Source organism: Panthera pardus, unplaced genomic scaffold, assembly GCF_024362965.1.
Source record: "Panthera pardus isolate Hobbes unplaced genomic scaffold, ASM2436296v1 HiC_scaffold_11, whole genome shotgun sequence".
Taxonomy (NCBI): domain Eukaryota; kingdom Metazoa; phylum Chordata; class Mammalia; order Carnivora; family Felidae; genus Panthera; species Panthera pardus.
In genome coordinates this window covers 81,128,839-81,147,876 of record NW_026526666.1, presented here as the reverse complement: position 1 = coordinate 81,147,876, position 19,038 = coordinate 81,128,839, and the positions used below count along the sequence as shown (strand labels likewise).

At 48.0% G+C, this 19,038-nt stretch overlaps 1 protein-coding gene across 1 annotated transcript in view; it reads right to left on the bottom strand.

The window, feature by feature from the left end:
- The window catches only part of CSMD2 (CUB and Sushi multiple domains 2), a 597,686-nt gene that overhangs the window by 166,887 nt on the left and 411,761 nt on the right, over nt 1-19,038 (bottom strand). Inside the window, 3 exon segments of the mRNA XM_053897825.1 lie at nt 11,621-11,747; nt 16,651-16,842; nt 18,616-18,772. Of these exon segments, the coding sequence (XP_053753800.1) occupies nt 11,621-11,747; nt 16,651-16,842; nt 18,616-18,772 (476 nt within the window).

The window sequence follows — 19,038 nt, the reverse complement described above, 5'->3', positions numbered from 1 at the left end:
TCTGTGTGTATAAAATCTCCCCCTGCTTCCCTCTTATAAAGATCCGTGTGATTGCATTTAGGGCCCACCTGGAGAGAATCCAGGCTCACCTCCTCATCTCAAGGGCCCGGATTTAATCACAGCTGCAAAGATCCTTTTTCCAAGTAAGCTAATGTTTACAGGCTCCAGTCATTAAAACCTGATATCTTTGGGGGCCATCATACAGCCTGCTGCAATGTCTTTGCAAGCTTTTCAAGAAGCCTGAGTGTCAATTTTCTGTGTCTTCTGTGCATATTATATCCTGGCTGGATCAATGGTTCTTGGGTCTCACAACACCACTGGCTTCGGCCTTTGATGTTAAGGGGAAGCGATTTTAGGAGGACTGGATTCTCTGTGGTGGTGGCTTTTGGTAAATGACTGTTTATCTGAGGGGGATTGATGATGTGCTTACCTGTGTGGGTGTGTTTTCCCAAAGGCTTTCCGGGATTTCATTATTCTTGGAACTGTTTGATTTGTTCATCAAGTTGTATCTAATTAGTTTTGCCTGGAACTCAGTGAGTCCATTTAATTCACCAGGATGCTTTAGCCCTGGTCCATCGTCTGCCCCTTCTCAGAGGACTTTGTTCACAGCTTGTATTTTATTACCCCTTTCAACATTTGCTCCTCGTTCTTCTCCACATGTGCCGCCTGGTTGGTACTCTTGTCTTTTGCATTTGGCAACTCCTCTTTCATTTATTTCCACATTCTTGTAGTTTTTCTCTGCAATCTCAGATCCTCCAGCTTGTCTCTTACTTGAATGCTTTTATTTTTTACAAGGCAAATGCTGCTCTTGTGGATTTTGGTTCCTGTGTATTCAGCTTCTTTTTCATTCTTTGCTTGCCTCTATCACTGTCCTTCTATCTCAGGATCTCCCCTCCCCCACTGCATCATCCAATCTTCTGCTACCAATCATCCCTACTTCTCATATGTCAATGAGAATATTATCCATAAATCCATTTACGTTTTCTTTCGTTTACTAGAGTAAAATTTTTTCAGAAAATGTTTCCATTTTAAAAAAAAAATTTTAATGTTTATTTATGTTTGAGACAGAGAGAGAGAGCATGGGAGGGGCAGAGACAGAAGGAGACACAGAATCTGAAACAGGCTCCCGGCTCTGAGTTGTCAGCACAGAGCCCAACATGGGGCTCGAACTCACTAACCGTGAGATCATGACCTGAGCCAAAGTCAGAGGCTTAACCGACTGAACCACCTAGGCACACCTATGTTTCTATTTCTTTAGGGAAATGATTCTTTTTCAAGAATGGTATGTGTTAAGTGGCATCATACAAGTTCATTTTATTTATTTTTTGCTGGTTTCCTTATCTTTTGAGGGGGGGAGATCTATACTGGTCCAACGAAGTCTATGTTTCTTCAGTTGAATGGAATCCCCCCTCTAAGAAATCCTGGAATTCATTTTTTGGGATGGTAAACTGGCAGTCAGTTTGATGTCTACAGGCCAATTCAACCATCCAGTGTAGCCCAGCTGGATTATTATTCTTGGATGATTTGAAGTAATTTGTGTTTCTTTTTTCTAGAGGTGATCCATGAAAACCAAATTGCCAGAGAGCATCGCCACACTTACATCTACATTTACACCTCCCGGGTTATCCATATCCTCTCCTTCAAAAAACTTCTGAGCTCCTTTTGGTGATTTCCTGATTTGTTGAAACCTTAAGCCTGACAAAGGAACACCCCGCCGGGTATGTGCTTATCTGTTCAGCTCCTTCAGGAGGTCAGCTCTTGTAGTGCAAGTACATGGACCTTCTCTGTTGAAGGTTTACTGCCATGGCTCAAAAACAAACCTTCTGGAAGCAGCTAAACCTGCGGACACGATTCCTGGCAAGAGCTACGAACAGAAGCTTCACTTCTGGTGCCTTCTGCCTCCTCTGGGACAGCTGCCCACTTGCTGTTGAAGGGGAACAACAGTGACCGCAGTGGGGGATTGCTGCCCCATGATTGATATGCAACAGCAGGCAGGGAGTCCGGATTTCCGGTGCAGCCAGATGTTTTGTCTAGTTCAGGCTCCTCCCAGGAAGACAAGCTCCACTGGGTAGGGGTTCTGGTTCATCAAAACTGTGCCTCCCTCCCACCCCTCGGTAATCCTACTGCTTGGTGACCAACAGCCAAGAATGGAGTTTCCAGGTCACCCTTTGCATTAATCATTGAAAAGCATCCCTACAGTTAAAAATCAACAAACTATCCTCATTAGCCAAATATGAGCATTAAGAGCAGAAACTGAAGCTTCCAGAACAACATTTCCACCCTCCATGGGCCCCAGATTTCTTTAGGGAAAGCACGCCTGGAGAAGACTGTCTCTTTTCCCTTCCCCCTTTTCCCCTCCATGTAGCCCCTCACATATAGCTTGTAAGCCTAGCCAGATTTGTACTCAGAAACAAGGCGCAGTTCTTCTGAATATAGCAAGGGCCTCTCAAACAGTTATCTTAGACTCCTCCCTGGTTTCCCAGCCAATTTCTCCTTGGCATTGCCACCAGTGACCTTCTTTTAGGAATGGAGATACCATCATGTCACATCAGACAATGGGTTCCTCCAGAAGCAGTTCTGTACATTCACCCCTTCCTCCCTTTCATGTTACCTCCACCCTGCATGGCGAACTACTATGCTTTCAAATGCACCTAGAATAGCTCCTCTTCTAACACCCTGCCCCCAACTGCTACCTGGGATTAGGAACTATCCTTGCAAATGCTTTTCAGCTGTGCTTTGTACAAACTTCTACTATAGCACTTATCGCATTATATTAGAATCTGTAGCAGACCCTGTAGGACGGTCTATCTGCACTCCATTTCCAAAAACTCGTCTATCTCTACTAGTGAAACTGTAACAGCGAAACAAAATTGATTTCCTGCTTTCCCAGCCGGGCATCCATGGCGAGTTCTGATGAATAAAGTGTAGGAAGACGTCTGTAAGCATGGTGATTCTTCCTGAAGAAATACACAAACCATCCCAAGGAGAAAGATCTGTGCCCTGTCCTCTCCCCTCTTCTTTTAGACTGCGACACAGACACAAGGTGTGGAGCTGCAGCAGCTAACCAGGCGAGCATGAGGGTACAGCCGAGGGCAGTGCAGCAAGAAGAAAGGCAACAGCATCCTGAGCGGCCGCCCTGGGTCTAGACGGGACCTTCAGATCCTCGTTCCAAGAGAAAAGTGAACCTCCATCTGTTGAAGCCAGCTTTAGTCAGTTTTTCTACTTCCATTCCTAATTGATGAAATTTCTACCCATACGACTGAAACTTTCAGGGGAAAAGACTGTTTCTTATTTATATTTATACCCTCAGTACCTGGCAGAACGCCTGGCACTGAGTAAATGCTCCAAGTATTTTAATTGAACTGAATGTCGTTACTGTCTTCAAAATATTCCAATGGCTTCTCATTATACTGAAAAATCCATTTAGAGTCCTCATCTTAGCCTGCAGGGTCCTGCGGAGAGCCCTCTTTACCCGAGCAACCTCATCTCCCCCATGCGGTCCCCAGCCACGTCAAGGGAGCACTCTTTTGTGGATAGACCCTACATTGTGCCCTGTGTTCGTGCCTTCGCTCTCTTTCCCCTCAGTTGGAATGCTCGCCTCTACACCTCCAGGCAGGCCTTCTCTCTCTCTCTTCTCCATTGCTGAACTTGGCTTGCACCTGCTCACAGTCTCTGCTTTGTCTTGGAGGGACCTGTTCATTTGACTATTTCCTCCCACAGAATGTGAGCCCCTGGAAGACAAAGACTGGCCTTAGTGTAATTGTTGTGTTTCCCACCGCACAGTGTCTGGCGCAGAGAAAGTGTTCAATGTGTGTGTGTGTTTTTTTTTTTTTTTTTTTTTTTAATTTTTGGGACAGAAAGAGACAGAGCATGAACGGGGGAGGGTCAGAGAGAGAGGGAGACACAGAATCGGAAACAGGCTCCAGGCTCCGAGCCATCAGCCCAGAGCCTGACGCGGGGCTCGAACCCACGGACCGCAAGATCATGACCTGGCTGAAGTTGGACGCTTAACCGACTGCGCCACCCAGGCGCCCCTCAATGTGTGTTTTGTTCAGTGGAACTAAACCAGGGTCAGAACGACAGACTGGCGAGAGAAGAGTTTGGAGCTAGACAGAAAGGGTCTGAAGCCCACATCACTGGGTAATTGTGAGATATTCACCCTTTCTGGGCCTCGATAGTCTCATCTGTAAAATGGGGATAGTAATAACTGATCAAGAATGTGGTACGAGGTATGTGTTTGATAAATGTTAGGTAGAGGGCAGGACCAAGAGCAGATGGCTTTGCTTCCCTCTCTTCAATTTTTCTCTGAGCTGGTCCACTGATTATAACAGGGGAAACTCTAACCCAACACTGGAAACTGAGAAGGCGTCTCATCCATAGGGGATGAAATTCCACGTTCTACATACTGACCACACAAGGAAGAGTGACATGGAGGGTGCAGCACAGTCTGCTCTCCTGCTGTTGGTTGTCAGGCCTGGATGGAGTTCACTGGTCAGCCTGTCCGATTCTTGGTACTCAGGGGAAAACACACCTACCAAATGCTGGAGACGCCCCTGGGTTCCAGGACAGAATCTGACTGCCAGCCTATGCTTGTCCTGCACACCCAAGAAGGGCCCATTTTTCTGCTGGGACCCCACCCAGGACTGAGGGCCATCCCTGCAGCTACCCACTGTCCTTCCTTGCCCGGCTTGCTGGGGTGAGGTTGACCACAGATCCCTCTGATCATCTCCAGTGCTCAGCTGGGGCCAAGGGCAGGCTGAGGAGAGGTGTCTGCAGGCCTTCTGCTGTCTGTGCCCCAGGGGATGGTCCCTTGGATTGGCCTGTGGGCTTTCCCACATCGTGTCCCATCTGGGACACCAAGGGGAAGCCCGCCTGACACCTGTTCCCACCAGCAGCATGGCACCCACCACCTGGGACTCTCAGGGGTGAACTACAACCTGCTTTGCCGAGGGGCCCCATCTGAGTAAAATGAACCGCCTTCCCAGTTCCAGGAGGGGTTTCTCGTCACTTGGGAATTACATGCCAGGCACTGTTCCAAGTGCTTAGATATGTTAACTCACTTAACCTCATCGTAACCTTAGCTGATGGGTACTGTCTTAAATCACCATTTTACAGCTAAGAGAACAGAGGCCCAGAGTGCCTGCTTAAAGACCTTCGCAAGCTACACGGCTCATCAGAGTGGCGGGCAGTCTGGTGCCAGAGTCCAGCTCTGAGCTGCAACTCGATGTTGAATGAACAACAAAACCCCTGGGGATGTAAAGAGAATTGGCTCCTCAGAGGAATCCAGCTGATTAATCAGATTAAATGGCCCAACTGAAAGATGCAGTTAATGCAGGAAAAAATAGGAGGCATTGTAAAACAGAACATAAACAGTATTTTCAGGGAGGTGCAAGACGGTAATACATAGAAATAACAAAAGTAAGCTGTCAAGGGCAATGTGAAAACAAAAAAGAATAGCTTCCTTAAAATAAAAATGAAAACAACAAGATTCCCAAAATAAAGGATAGCAAGATGAATACTGTTGAAAACAGAATTAATGAAAACACAAGATCGCTGGCAGAATAAAAAAAAATAGGATACAGAACTTTCAAATCACTAGAGGAAAAACAAAGCCAATTAAATCAAATCAGCTGACAATAGGAAGAGTTAAAAATGAAAGAAAACAATAAGGACGCATCATCTGTTTTGTTTGAAAAAGAGCATAATACGTTTGATGGAAAAGAGATATATATATACGTATATATGTATATATAGGCACCTGGGTGGCTCAGTCGGTTAAGCATACGACTCTTGGTTTCGGCATAGGTCATGATCTCCCAGTTTGTGAGTTTGAGCCCCACAGCCGGCCCTGTGCTGGCAGTGTGGAGCCTGCTTGGGATTCTCTCTCCCTCTCTCTGCCCCTTCCCTGCTCGCACTGTCTCTGTCTCTCTCCAAATAAATAAATTAATTAAAAAAAAAAGAAATATACAAAAACCCTGTGCTCTTTTCACTTTCTTCAAGTATACATGGAACATAAATAAGACAAAAGTTCAAAAAGTAAAAAGGGTGCAATGCAGTAAAAATAACAAGTAAATCATATGAAATACATAACCACTAAGTTAAAAAAACTTTTTAAATATTTATTTATTTTTGAAGGAAAGAGAGAGCATGAGTGGGGGAGGGGCAGAGAGGGAGAGGGAGACACAGAACTTGAAGCAGGCTCCAGGCTCTGAGCTGTCAGCACAGAGCCCGTCATGGGGCTCTAACTCACGGACTCACAGACTGTGAGATCATGACCTGAGCCCAAGTCGGACGCTTAACCGACTGAGCCACCCAGGCACCCCACCACTTAGTAAGTTTTAAGAACATTTTAAATAGGGATTAAAAAGAATTCTACACTGAAATTATACACTATTTAAAAATCAACCCAGTTGAGTCCTCTGTAGGAAAAGAAAAAAACCTCCCCCAAGGAAAAATATACTGAGAACGGGAAGCAGCCAACACAGTTAGATATCATTTTGTCTGTCAAACTGAGAAACACAGACAGGATTGACAGCAGCTAGTGATGCTGTGCAGGGAGGCAGACTTTTGGCGGATGCGTAAATTGCCACAGTGACCAGAGGGAAATGTGAGATCATGTATTAAAATTTGCCTTCTAAGAATATATCCTAAGGAAATAATTGGACAACTGTTCAAAGATTCATGTGTAAGGATATTCACTGGGGTGAAAAACTGAAAATATTTACTTTATTAATAGGGGAGTAGAAAAATAAATTATAGTTGTGCCTCCAACAGAATTCTCTGTAGCCATCAAATGGGATGAGGCTGATCTCTATATATTGACATAATAATATGATGATACAGGATTAAACAGTAAATCAAAAGCGAGTCACTGAGCCATGCATGGAGATTATCTTGTTTTAGAAACCACGTTTGCTGCATTTGCCTTATGCATCTATCGGCATACAAACTAAAAGAATTACCAGAACAAACTGATCTCAATGGTTCTCTTCTGTGGGCCGTGTGGAGGAGAACAGAGTCAGATTCAGGGGACTTTTGCTCTCTACAAATTCCTTTATTGTCTGCATTTTGAATTTTTCAAAACAAGTGTCTATTTTTTATATAGAAATGTCCTATACAGATATTCCCACTTTAAAAATAACAACTAGGGGTGCCTGGATGGCTCAGTTGGTTAAGCATCGGGATCTCACGGTTTGTGGGTTCGAGCCCCGTGTCGGGCTCCATGCTGACAGCTCAGAGCCTGGAGTCTGCTTCGAGTTCTGTGTCTCCCTCGCTCTCTGCCCTTCCCCCACTTGCATGCTGCCTCTCTCTCAAAAATAAATAAACATTAAAAAAATAAAAGTAGTAGCTAGATCTTACTCTGAATAAGGACTCAAACACAAACAGGGCTTTTTGTGTTTGTCTTCATTAGGGTCTAATCATGAATTCCCTTCACTTTGCTGCTGGTTAGTCAGGTGAAGGGCTTGTGTGGGGCACTGAGGGAGAGGAGGTGAGAGGGGGACAAAGAGAAAGAGGGAAGAGGGGGAGGGAGACAGAAGAGAGAGAGAAAACAGGCACGAGCACAGATGTGTGTGTGTGGACGTCACATGCACTGTCAGGAAAAGTCAAGCTGGGTGGGGGACCGAACGAGAAAGGGAAAGGCGTCCTGTTTCTCATCTCCATCTTTTGGCTGCTCTCAGTGCAGCCGGGAGCCCTCCTCTGCTCCTTGGGCATCAGCTCCCTTGAGGCCGTGGGCTGCCCAGAAGCTCTCTAGAGGGTGGACCAAAGCTACCTTCACCTTCTCCCTGCTGTTCCCCATTGCAGGGGCCTCACACACACATTTAGCACACCCCCATGACTTTATAGTCCTTGCTATGTCACCCTGCAGAGGACATTCCGTGTCCTTGTCTTGATCTTCTCTTCCTGAGGGTCAGGAAGGGGTCCTCCTGTCTCCCCTCCAGCCCACCCCGTGCCCACTATTCCTGTAGGTGACAACGGTCCTCACCCTTGCCCAGAATTCCATCATTGATTTCTTGTGCTCGCCTGTCAGCTGCTCCTAGGGCCCTCTGTTCTCCTCCGGCCCTTGTTCTAAACCTTCCTTCCTGGGGATCATGCTGCCTGTCTTGGGTCTGCTAATGCCACCGCGCCATGGAGACGCACACCCTCCGCTTTAGGAGATGCGTGCCCAAGTATTTAGGAATGAAGTACCGTGATGTCCACAATGTACTCTCGAGTGATTCAGCAAAACGGGGATAAAGGCAAAAACAAAGAGAACGTCAATATGGGAGAGTCTCCACAGTGGCTGAGCCTAGGTGGCAGGCATGTGGGTGCTCACGGGCTGGTCTTTCCACTTCTCTGTGTATTTTACGTATTGTATGTTATGCAACAAAACACAGGGGAACAGAAGAAACCACACTTTCCATATTTCCTGACGAGAGTGAGACCAGCTGGTGTGAACACTTCAACGTTTCCTGAATGCGTCCCTTCTTCTCCACCCCCCACTGCCACTGCCAGGGTTCAGGCTTCTCATCCTGACCACGATCTGGGACAGCCTCCTCACTGGGATCCCAGCCCCAGGTCACTCCATTCTCCATAAGGATGCCAGGAGAAGTCCAAATACAGCCTCATGGCCTCCAAGGTCCTCCAAGCTTGGGCGGCAGCCTGCTCCACCAGCTTTATTGCCCACCACTGCCTCCTGCCACAAAATCGCAGCTGATGCTCCAGCCCTTGAGCCTGACCACATCATGTCACTTCCTCTGTCTAGAAGGCTTTTCCCCTCCCACCAGCTTTCCTCCCTGGCTACCTGGCAACTTCCTCTCCATCCTTCAGCTTTTTCACCTTTTCCAGGATAGCATCTCTGGTCTGTCCTGTCTTTCACTCCCTATCCCTATCTCTCCGTCTCACTGTGCATACACATGTCTCCTCTTTGCCAACAGTGTCTGGGTCTCATTCACATATGCAATGCCAGCACCCTGCCCAGACAATGCCATGTGATAAACAGACAGACAGCTGTTACATGAATAAATGAATAAATGAATGAATGATGTTCCGGGGTAGGAAAGCCTTCTGATTTGCACACATGTACACTAAAGTAGAAGTCATTACACTCCTCATTCACTCATTGTGCACTTAACATTAACTGAGGGACTCTTGTGGATCTACTAGTCATATAAGTCCCTTTGTACCTGACTCCTGCTTCATTCATTCATTCATTCATTCACTCATTCATCACTTGACACTTATGGATCCAGGTGCTGGGGGCACCGTGCTGAGAACTGGGAGACTTGTAGAAATGGATCAGGCAGAGACCGCAGCTCTGGCTGGGAAGGTAAGGCAGGAGCACAAATATAGCACAAAGTGGTCAGTGTCAAGGAAAACGCGGGCTGCAGGCAATGAGAGTTCAAAAGAGGGAGACATGGCTCCCAGGAGTCCAAGAGAGGGGATCGGGAAGACTTCCTGGGTGAGCAGACACATGTACTTGACTTTGAGGGATGGGGATTTTCAGACATAAGCCTTTGGAGCAAGGGGGGCATTTCAGGGAGGCCAGAGTGGAAACAGAGGCACAGAGCGAGGCCATGAGCAAAGATATGCACAGGAGCCACCAGTTGTTTGGCTTTGCCGGGATGTCACTGAAGGGAAAGGGAGGGAAATAAGGTTGGGGAGGTAGGTTGAGGTCATGAAGACCTTGAAAACCAGGATAAGATGTTTAGCTTCTGTGAACATGGGTGCCATGGAAGGTTTCTGGTTAGCAGGTGAGCTGACCAGGTGTGCTTCCAGAAGCTTCTTCTAGCAGAAATGTGCAAGATGAATTTGTACATTTAACTTGTGCTCCTAATAGTGCAAAACCCCTAAGAGCTCTTCTGACCTTGTTTTGCACAGGGCTTAGCTCAAAAACTTGCACATAGCAAACAGTGCACTTCTTTAATTTTAATTGAATGGAGTCTAAGGACCTATGTACATCAGCAAACACACAAGTATCTGTATGTACCTCTTGCAACAACATATCCGTTCAGCCAGTTCCCCTTGACTGAAGACTCTCTAAGGCAGGATCCTCTCTAGCTATGCTTCTCCTTGCCTTGATTCCCCACTATTGCACATCTTCAACCCTTCATTCCTGGGTCACTACAATAGACTCCTGACTGTTTTTCTTTCTTCTTCTTTTTTAAAAAAAATTTTAATGTTTATTTATTTTTGAGAGAGAAGAGACAGAACATGAGCAGGGGAGGGGCAGAGAGAGAGAGAGACACACACACACACACACACACAGAATCCAAAGCAGGCTCCAGGCTCTGAGCTGTCAACACAGAGCCCGACGCCAGGCTTGAACTCACGAACCGTGAGATCATGGCCTGAGCCAAAGTCAGATGCTTAACTGACTGAGCCACCCAGGTGCCCCTCTCCTGACTGGTTTTCTTCCTGTGAGTTCTCTCCACTGGAAAGGCCCCAGTGGGACAAGCCTGCTTAAGAACCTACCATAGCTCCCTCTTGTCTACTGGCATTTAAGATCTTCCATGACCAGGCCATGCTCCAACCCTCTCCACACTCTATTCCTTGTCCACATGCTTCCCCCTCTCCAGCCAGCTGTCTTGTCAGTCCTCCTTCCAGACCTCTGCTCATCCTGCACCCCTAACCGGGTCCTCTCCGCACAGCTCATCTAAACCATAGCTTAAGGCCCAGCTGGGCCAGCAGTGTGAATAGTGTAAAGACTCAGAAAAACCTAGGTTCACATCCCAGCTTTCTGAGTCACTGTGCATTCTCTTGGGATCTCAGTGTTCTTGTTTCTAAAATGTGAATGAGAACTATGTCCATTCATTATTAGGACTTACCATCAGTACTAACAGGGCTATTGTGGAGAATTGATAAGACAATATACGTGCCAGGTCCCGTGCTGGGTAAATGGTGACGTTCCTTTCTTCTCTGATTCTTTGGAACTCCCAGGAGTAACTCCTGTTGGTCAGATGCTTGTATGGAAAGGAAGTTCTATTCTGAGGGCGTACATATGAACTACCATACACTGTGCTGGGCTTTTGTAATGACTCCCTCTACAACCCTAAAACACCAGCATTTTTGTCCTCATTTTACAGATGAGGAAACGCAGACCGAGAACAGCAAGCAATCTGGGATCACACAGCTCTGCGCCGACACTACTGTCTGAGAAGTAACCACAGAAGCGTTATTAAATATTTAGTATGTTCCAAGGACTATGCTGGGTGCACTGCATGTGCTGTCTCCTTTAAGTGCCTTATCCTGACGCTCTGCTACTGTAAGCGATACAGCACAGGAGATAGTGGGACCCAGAGGGAATAAAGGCTGTGCCCAAAGTCCTACAAACACCAAGTGGCAGGGCTGGGATTCACACTGGGGTTTGTATGACCTCCAGCTCTGCCCTCAGCTACTCTGCTGGAACTGTGCCATCGAGGCCAGAGAGTTGTCTGAACTTGAACCGCAGTCCTGGGAGGCTGAGACTGGCCTTTCCAGGTTTTCCATAGGCCTCAGCCTAAGCCTGGGGGCACGGCAACCACCACTGATGGCAAGGGCCTCTGGGGCAGGCCCAGCTACTAGCTGAGTGGCCTGGTGATGATGCTGGTGAGGACCGTCCTGAGCCATAGGCAGGGGTTACTTCACCAGCCTGGACACTTACCCGATGGTGCAACCAGCATCAGCCTCGATGGTCCAGATGCAGTTGAGATTGTGTTCGTAGGGAGCCGGATACCCGGGTGACAGCACCTGGCCCGACACCTCTCCTTTCACTGTCCCTCCACACTCAGCTGAAAGAAATCCCAAAAGAGTGAGCTTTACAGGGTGGCCTGCACTGCCATCAGTGACTCAGTGGCTCCTCTTGTCAGGGTGCCCGAGTCCCTCTTGTGCCCTGCAGGTGACTGAGCACAGCATACAGAAAGGTCCCTGGATGCTATTTATATCCACAATCTACAAAGAACCCTTACAACTTAGCGATGAGAAGAAAAACAGCCCAAACAATGGGCAAAACGTCTGAACAGACATTTCTTTGAAGAAGGTGTGCACACTGCCAGGAAGCCCAGGAAGAGATGGTCAACATCACTAGTCATCAGGGAAATGCAGATGAAAACCACAATGAGCTATAGCACCTCACATCCACAAGGATGGCTGTAATCGAAAGGCCAGACACAAAAAAGTGTCCGTGAGGATGTGGAGGAATTGGAACCCTCGCGCATTGCTGGTGCAGCTGCAACATGGTGCAGCTGCTTTGGGAAGCGGTTTCCTAGTTTCTCAAAATGTTGAGCGTAGTCACCATATGACCCTGCAATCCCACTACCAAGCATAGATGCAAGAGAAATGAAAACATACGTTCACACAAAAATGCGCACAGCAGCATTATTCATAATAGCTAAAAGACGGAAACAGCCCAAATGTCCATCAGCTGACGGACGGATACACAAATACGGTGTCATCCATATGGTGGAATATTATTTGATCATAAAAAAAAGAATGAAGGATCGATACCTGCTACAACATGGATGGACTTTGAAAACAGTTTGCTACGTGACAGAAGCCAGGCTCAAAAGGCCACATGTTATGTGATTCTGATTATATAAAATGTCTAGGACAGAAAAGTCTATAGAGACAGAAAGTACGCTGGTGGTTGCCTGGGCCTGGGGGGAGTGTGCAGGGGGCAGCGACTGCTGATGGGTACAGGGTTTCTCCCGGGTGGACAAAATGTTCAAAAATCAGATGGTGGTGACGGGTGCAGAACCCTGTGAATAGATAAAAAGCATTGGGCTTCAAGTATATGGTATGTGAATTACATCTCAATAGAGCCATATAAAAAAAGGTCCTTGGGTGGAGGGCTGACAGCTTACTCTGCGGCCAAACTCCTTAAAGCCTCCTCAATGATGCATACACTTGAACCTGTGCCTTGCCAGCAATGGGGCTGCGTGGGGTGCCAGGAGCACAGAGGAAAACAAGCCTCCCAAGGGCCAATGGTCTAGAGGAGGAGACAGCCACAGTGTGCCCCAACAGAGGTGCATTTGTGGCAGATGACAGCTCAGAGGAGAGGGGGCTACTTCCCCTAGCTTGGGGCAGGAGGAGTCGTGAGGAGGAGCAGGGATGGAGTGGGTGGGGGGAGGAACATCAGGGAGAGGATGCTGCAGATGGAAAAGAGAAAGGGCAAACGTCGTGGAGGTGGGCCATGGTGTGGCAGGCTGAGGGGACAGGGGACGACAGGGGAAATAAGGCCGCAGAGCTCATCAAGCGTCAGACATCCAAGGACGCCGTGCATGAGGCTGGGGACTCTCCGGGGGAAGAACCAGTCACCTTACACACCAGTGAACTTTACACACTAGGAAGTATACTCTGGTGGCAGTCTTTGGGGCACGAAGGGTGGAGCTGGACTCAGGGGATCAGGTCTAAACTCCCCGTCGGAGCACCTAGTCCCCCAGGTCAGAAGCTGGTGGTCCTCTGGCCTTCTTCCTCCCCACATCTGATCTGCCTCCGAGACCCAGCCCCTGAACCCCTGGGGTGTTCGTCACATGGACCTCCCTCGGCCTTGTTGCTAGAGTCCTGGCCGAGGCTCTGGCCATTTCTGGGTGGCACAGTTGCCCACCCCCAGCAGTGCCACCCGAGGGACCTTTCTAGAATGCAAACTGACTGGGTCACTGCTTGCTTCAAACCTTCCTTCCCAGAATGAAGTCCAAGCCCCAGAGGGGCTCCTTTTGGCTTCTTGGGCCCCTCCCAACACCCCTTGGTCTAGCCAAGCCTCATGAACACTAGGAGCCAGGACAATGAGGCTTCTTCACACCTTCATGTGGACTGACAATGTGAAAACATCTTCCTCGGGGGACCTTTGTGACCCGTCCCCTCCCAGGTACAGTTGCCACTGTCCTCCTTTGTGTCTCCATTTTAACAGGAGCAGATTTTTTTAAATCACAACCATGTTACAGTCACATCTGTCTCCTTCACAAGACCAAACGCCTTGGCAGCAGGGACCTTGTCTTACTTGTATTTGTGCATCCAGCGCTGCTATAGTGCCTGGCATGTTACAGATGTTTTAGTAAGTGTTTACTGAATGGAGAGATCCATGGATGATCAAATGAATGAGGACACTTACTGCTTTCCAGGAAAATTACTACAAGGGTTGGAGTCAAGGGAGCATGAGTGACAATGAAGAGAATTATTGCAAGAGTGTTTTAGGAAAGGGAATGAGTGACTATTCAAAATCCTAGAAGAAACAGGAGAAGATGGGACCCAGGTTGCAGATAGAAGACTGGCCTTCACCTTCATTAAGTATTTCATGGGCCCCTTGGCTTCATTCGGTGCCACTATGGCATGGTCAGGGAGGAGGCGCTCTGCCAGTAAGCCTGCTCATGAGACTGGATCCTTTGCACGCGCCTTGCTGTGAGTCCCCCCTCCCCGCCCCTCCTGTGTGCTGTTGGGATGGGAAGTGCTTGAAGGATGCAGGGCTGAATGGGCCCCATTGGGGAGTGGGTGTGGGCAAGAGGACAGACAGTGAGCTGTGGGGAGGAAGACTGTCTGGCCCCACAAACGGGGGAGGTAGTGGAGAGGTGGCAGGACCTTATCCATGCCCTTGGCTAGAGCTTCCTTCCATATTCCAGATGGAGAAGCCCGTCCTGTGTTTGGAGGCAGCAGCAGTGGGGGCTCTTCCTCACGGATGCAACATCTGGGAGGAGCCAAGAGGCCAGCATGCTGCAGATTCATTGACAAGACCATGAGACTCTACTCTTTCTGGTTGTCACCCTTCTTCCCATCCTTAGAGCCTTGGCTGCCTCATGTGGGCTGTAGCATCCACTCATCGACAAAGAAAGCCTCTGCGATGTCTTAAACTACAGTGGTCATTTCTGCTAGACCGTGATAAAGTCCACCACAACATGACGTGTGTAAACATATACACCCACAACCCCAAATACATAGCCTCACTCCTCTGTGTGGGGCCTGAGGGAGTCTCCGTGGGGAAAACCTCCGACATTCAAAGTTTAAGTACTCTTCCCAGCACTGCTTGAGTGGATCCACTAAGTTCAGCCCAACCAGCACATCCGATATTCAAAAGAACCTTACAGTGAATCCTTTCTGCAAAGCAACTGTCTTGTAACGTGAATCATCTCCTTTCGCATTTCGCCTGCTCTAGCTTGCCTGTGGCATCATACTGTCATCCATTTATGCATATTTCCCCCCCTCGGTGGCCGGGGATCTGCCCTCCTCAGAGTTCCTAGTGCCCAGCATAGGACCTAGCACATGAAGGAAAGAAGGGGACAAAAACAGGATGCAGGGAGAAAGGGATGGGGCATGACTGCAGACTGGGTCAACCTTAGAGGGCAAAGGGAGAGGCTATTTAGAGGTCGCCATGCTGGTCTGTCCACTGTCAGGCTTAACATCTTCTCTTTTAGACCCTCTGTTGTACAACAGTGCTGAAATCCTGTTAAAATGAAGCTGTCTAGGGGAAAAATATTGGCCATTACCGTTGTCCACCACGCTGGTTCAAACCCTCAGCACTCACACGTGCTAGGCCAGAAGCCCAACCCTCACCCCACCCTCCTCCTGCTGGTGAATTCTTACCCATCCTTTTGAGTCTGTGCAAAACTTCCTTGTATCTCCTCAACACTTTGCCCTAACTCTTTGCACAGTGCTTATCTTGTATTATAATTATCTGTTTATGTGTCTATTTGCCTTGCTAGGCTATGGGCTTCCCAAGGGTAGGGAAAAATACTTTATTCTTTCTTTGTTTACTTCTCTGCCTCTGCACATACCCAAACATATAGCTGCACCAATTCTGGTGTGTGGCTCTTGGTACGTACTTAAGTGTTTTCCCAGTGGATGTCTTGTTCTTATAGAATTGACCAGCACTGCACAGACAGGCCGAGGTTGTGGCACAAGGGGAAGGGGATGGGGGAGAGGCCTGGTGTTTGGGGGTGGGGAAGCAGGACAAAGCAGTGGGGTGGGAATCTTGTTCAGCAGGGAGGGGAACAGGTGCAGTGAGGTAGGTGGTGAGAAATGAAAAGGCCAGATGGACCGAACGATAGGTTCTGCCTACTTCATACTTCTGCCCTGGACCAGACTGCTCTCATCCTATGACACATGGAGAAAGCTTAGAGGGAGCCTCTGCTGACATTCTGGAAGCACCAGAGGCTTAAGAAAGTGCTGGTTCATTATTATATTCTTCCTCAAGAATGAGGTAGTTGCTAGCTCATTTTCTTACTCTTTCTTCCAACTTTCTCCAGGAAAGGGAGCATAAGCCCCATTTTGCCTATGGGGAAACTGAGGCCCAGAGTGAGTCAGAGACTCGTTTGAGTCTGAGTGTTGCAAGAACCCTGGGAACCCAGGCAAAAGCTCCACCTCTTCTTAACTGACTCTCCCAACTTTCCTCTGTTGCCAGCATTACAATTCCGAGGGCATGGCTTGGCTGTGGTCCCACTTGGCTAAATGTGTGACAATGGTGGCTTGCCACCCGCCTGACTGAGCTGCTGCAACACGGGTGTAATGAGGTGTGAAAGTGAGGGAACAGAGAAGTGGGGGCAGGGTAAGCGAGGACTCCCGTGAACAGGAGGATTCAGTCCAGTTAGGCAGTCCCAAAGTGCTGGAGTGTGGGGTCCGACGGGACAGCTTTCATGAGACCAGAGCTGGGAATATGGGGCTGGGAGGGGACCCGAGGGGTCACTCAAAGAGCAAGAGGCCTCCTACCGACACAGGTGGGGAGAGGTCGGTTCCAGGTCCTGCGCTCCCCACTCAGACACAGCAGCTCCTCACTGCCCCGCAGGCTGTATCCAGGGTCACAGCCGAAGGACACAGAGCTTCCCGCAAAATGGCCTCCATCATGAACCTTGTAGCCAAATTGCGGGGTTCCTGGATCCTCACACTTGATGAGTTCGAAACCTGCCGACGAGAGGAGAGATGGGGTAAGCAAGACCCGGCGAGGCAGAAACCACATTCCCTTCCTTCCCTCAATTTGAAGCCTGCGTCCTCAAGGAAGCCACCAGGCACGTGCCTCTGGCCTCTGGCAGTCTCACTGCTCTGGGGCCACCACACTGCTGTGCTCAGCAGAGGTGATGCTACACCTGCCCCCGCACGTGAATGGTTTCAGTTATTTCTCCCAGGACAGCCTTTAATAGTTTTCAGACATAAGGTCTGGGCTTCCTATTTCCTTTGTTTGACCCCCAGAGCATTTTGTTAGCAAGGCTGCTCTTTCCATTTTGCTCACTGAGCATTCTGATGGGATAGTGTAATATGGAAACGTCCCTTCAAATGCATATTTCAAAGTTCAATTATGTCCTGCTTAAATACGCTTTATTGAGAGAGGCTAGAGAAGGCTTACGCAGAGCGTTTCTACAAAGCGCCTACTATTTGGCAATTTACTTGTGTTAGCTCTCATTTGTTACCCACTGGAGTCTTACAGGGAGGTAGAAGTATCTGCATTTTACAACCGAGAACATGACCTGGTTCAATAAGTGGTGCCAAAGTCACACATTCTCAGATGACAGAGATGGAATTCGCATGTGACTCTATTTAATTCTCTTCCACTGATGTGCCTGCTGTAACAGGCATAGACCCCTATGCCAGATGGCCTAAAGCCCAGGCGAGAGGAATCTTGAGTGGACTCACTGAGTTTTGTTTTGTTTTTCCTAGCAGCTTTATTGAGATATAATTCACATAATGAACATTCGCCCATCTGAAGCGTTCGGTCTTTTAGTATATTCTCAGGGTTGTGTAACTCTCATCACAATCCACTTGCGGATTTTTCATCGCTTCTGGAGGACCCTTGTCCACATTTCTGCCCCCCAACTTTCTTAGTCCTCGGCAACCATCGATTTCCTTTCCATCTCTATGGATTTGCCTGTTCTGGACAGTTCATATAAACAGTCCATATAACATGCAGCCTTCTGTGACTGGCTGCTTTCACTTGGTTTTCAAGGCTCATCCATGGTGTAGCATGGACCAGTGCTTTATTCCTTTGTAACAGTTAAATAACATTCCATTGTATGGACAGATCTATCACATTGTGTTCATCCATTATCAGCTAATGGATAATCATTGGATTTTAAAATAATCCCTAAAAGCACATTTCTTTGTATCTACTGGGAAGGTCCAGGAGCTCAAATAAATTAATACGATGGCTGTGAAGCCAAAGTGTGGGGATGTAATCCCAAGTACTACGGGCCTGCATACAAACCTGGGGGCTTTCTGTCTTTGACACTCTGGGAGTAAAAGACAAAGCAAAAATCATGCAAAAGGGAAAGAAGCAAGATTCAACTCTTTAGGGAGTAGTGAAAAATAACATAATTGTACATTAACGTTCACACTTTTTACATCTGGCTGCAGCTGAACCTTATTTTATAAATGCCACGATTAGGAAAGGCTTGTTTGATTGCTTTAGTTAAAAGCCTTGGCGTTCATATTTTTCAAGTATTAGTCAGTAACAGGTATGCTGTGACCTTCAGTTAACCACAGAGTTAAACCTTAGAGCTGTATGCCAAGGGGCAGCTTACTCAAAGCACAGGCACAATGTCTTAGAGGAAACAGTCCGCTAAGCGTGCGCCAGAGAAAACCAGACCTGCAAAATGATGGTGATGCCCCAGAGACAGACCTCCCCAACTGCGGAACTAGGGAAAGCCTGATTTCATCGTCCACTCTGATGCAACAGAGACTTACTGGAGAATTGCAGCTCAAAGCCCTTGCTGGTGTTCTCGGCATCGGTGATGAAGTCAAGCCACAGACTACTAGACGTGCTGTTCAAAGTCACCCCCATCATCTCAGAATGGCTGAACACCCCCAGCAAACGGGCGGACTTGTTGTTGCCGTCATAGACCTGGATGTAGGAGAGACCCCGACCTGATGTCAGCATGGCCTTATTTTGAACAACAGTTTCTCATCCCACAGCCTATATTCCCAGAGTTTAGCACCAATGATGTCTGTTAGAGGGGCAGTGAGGCATCAGATGCAAGGTAGACGGCACAGTGAGCCAGTAACAGGGTGAGTGATCAGCCCCTCTTGTCTCTCCTAGGTGCCAGTTCTGTGCCCAGCCCATCTCAGTGCGAATCTGGTCTGTAGGAACCGGTAGCTGTTCTAACCTTT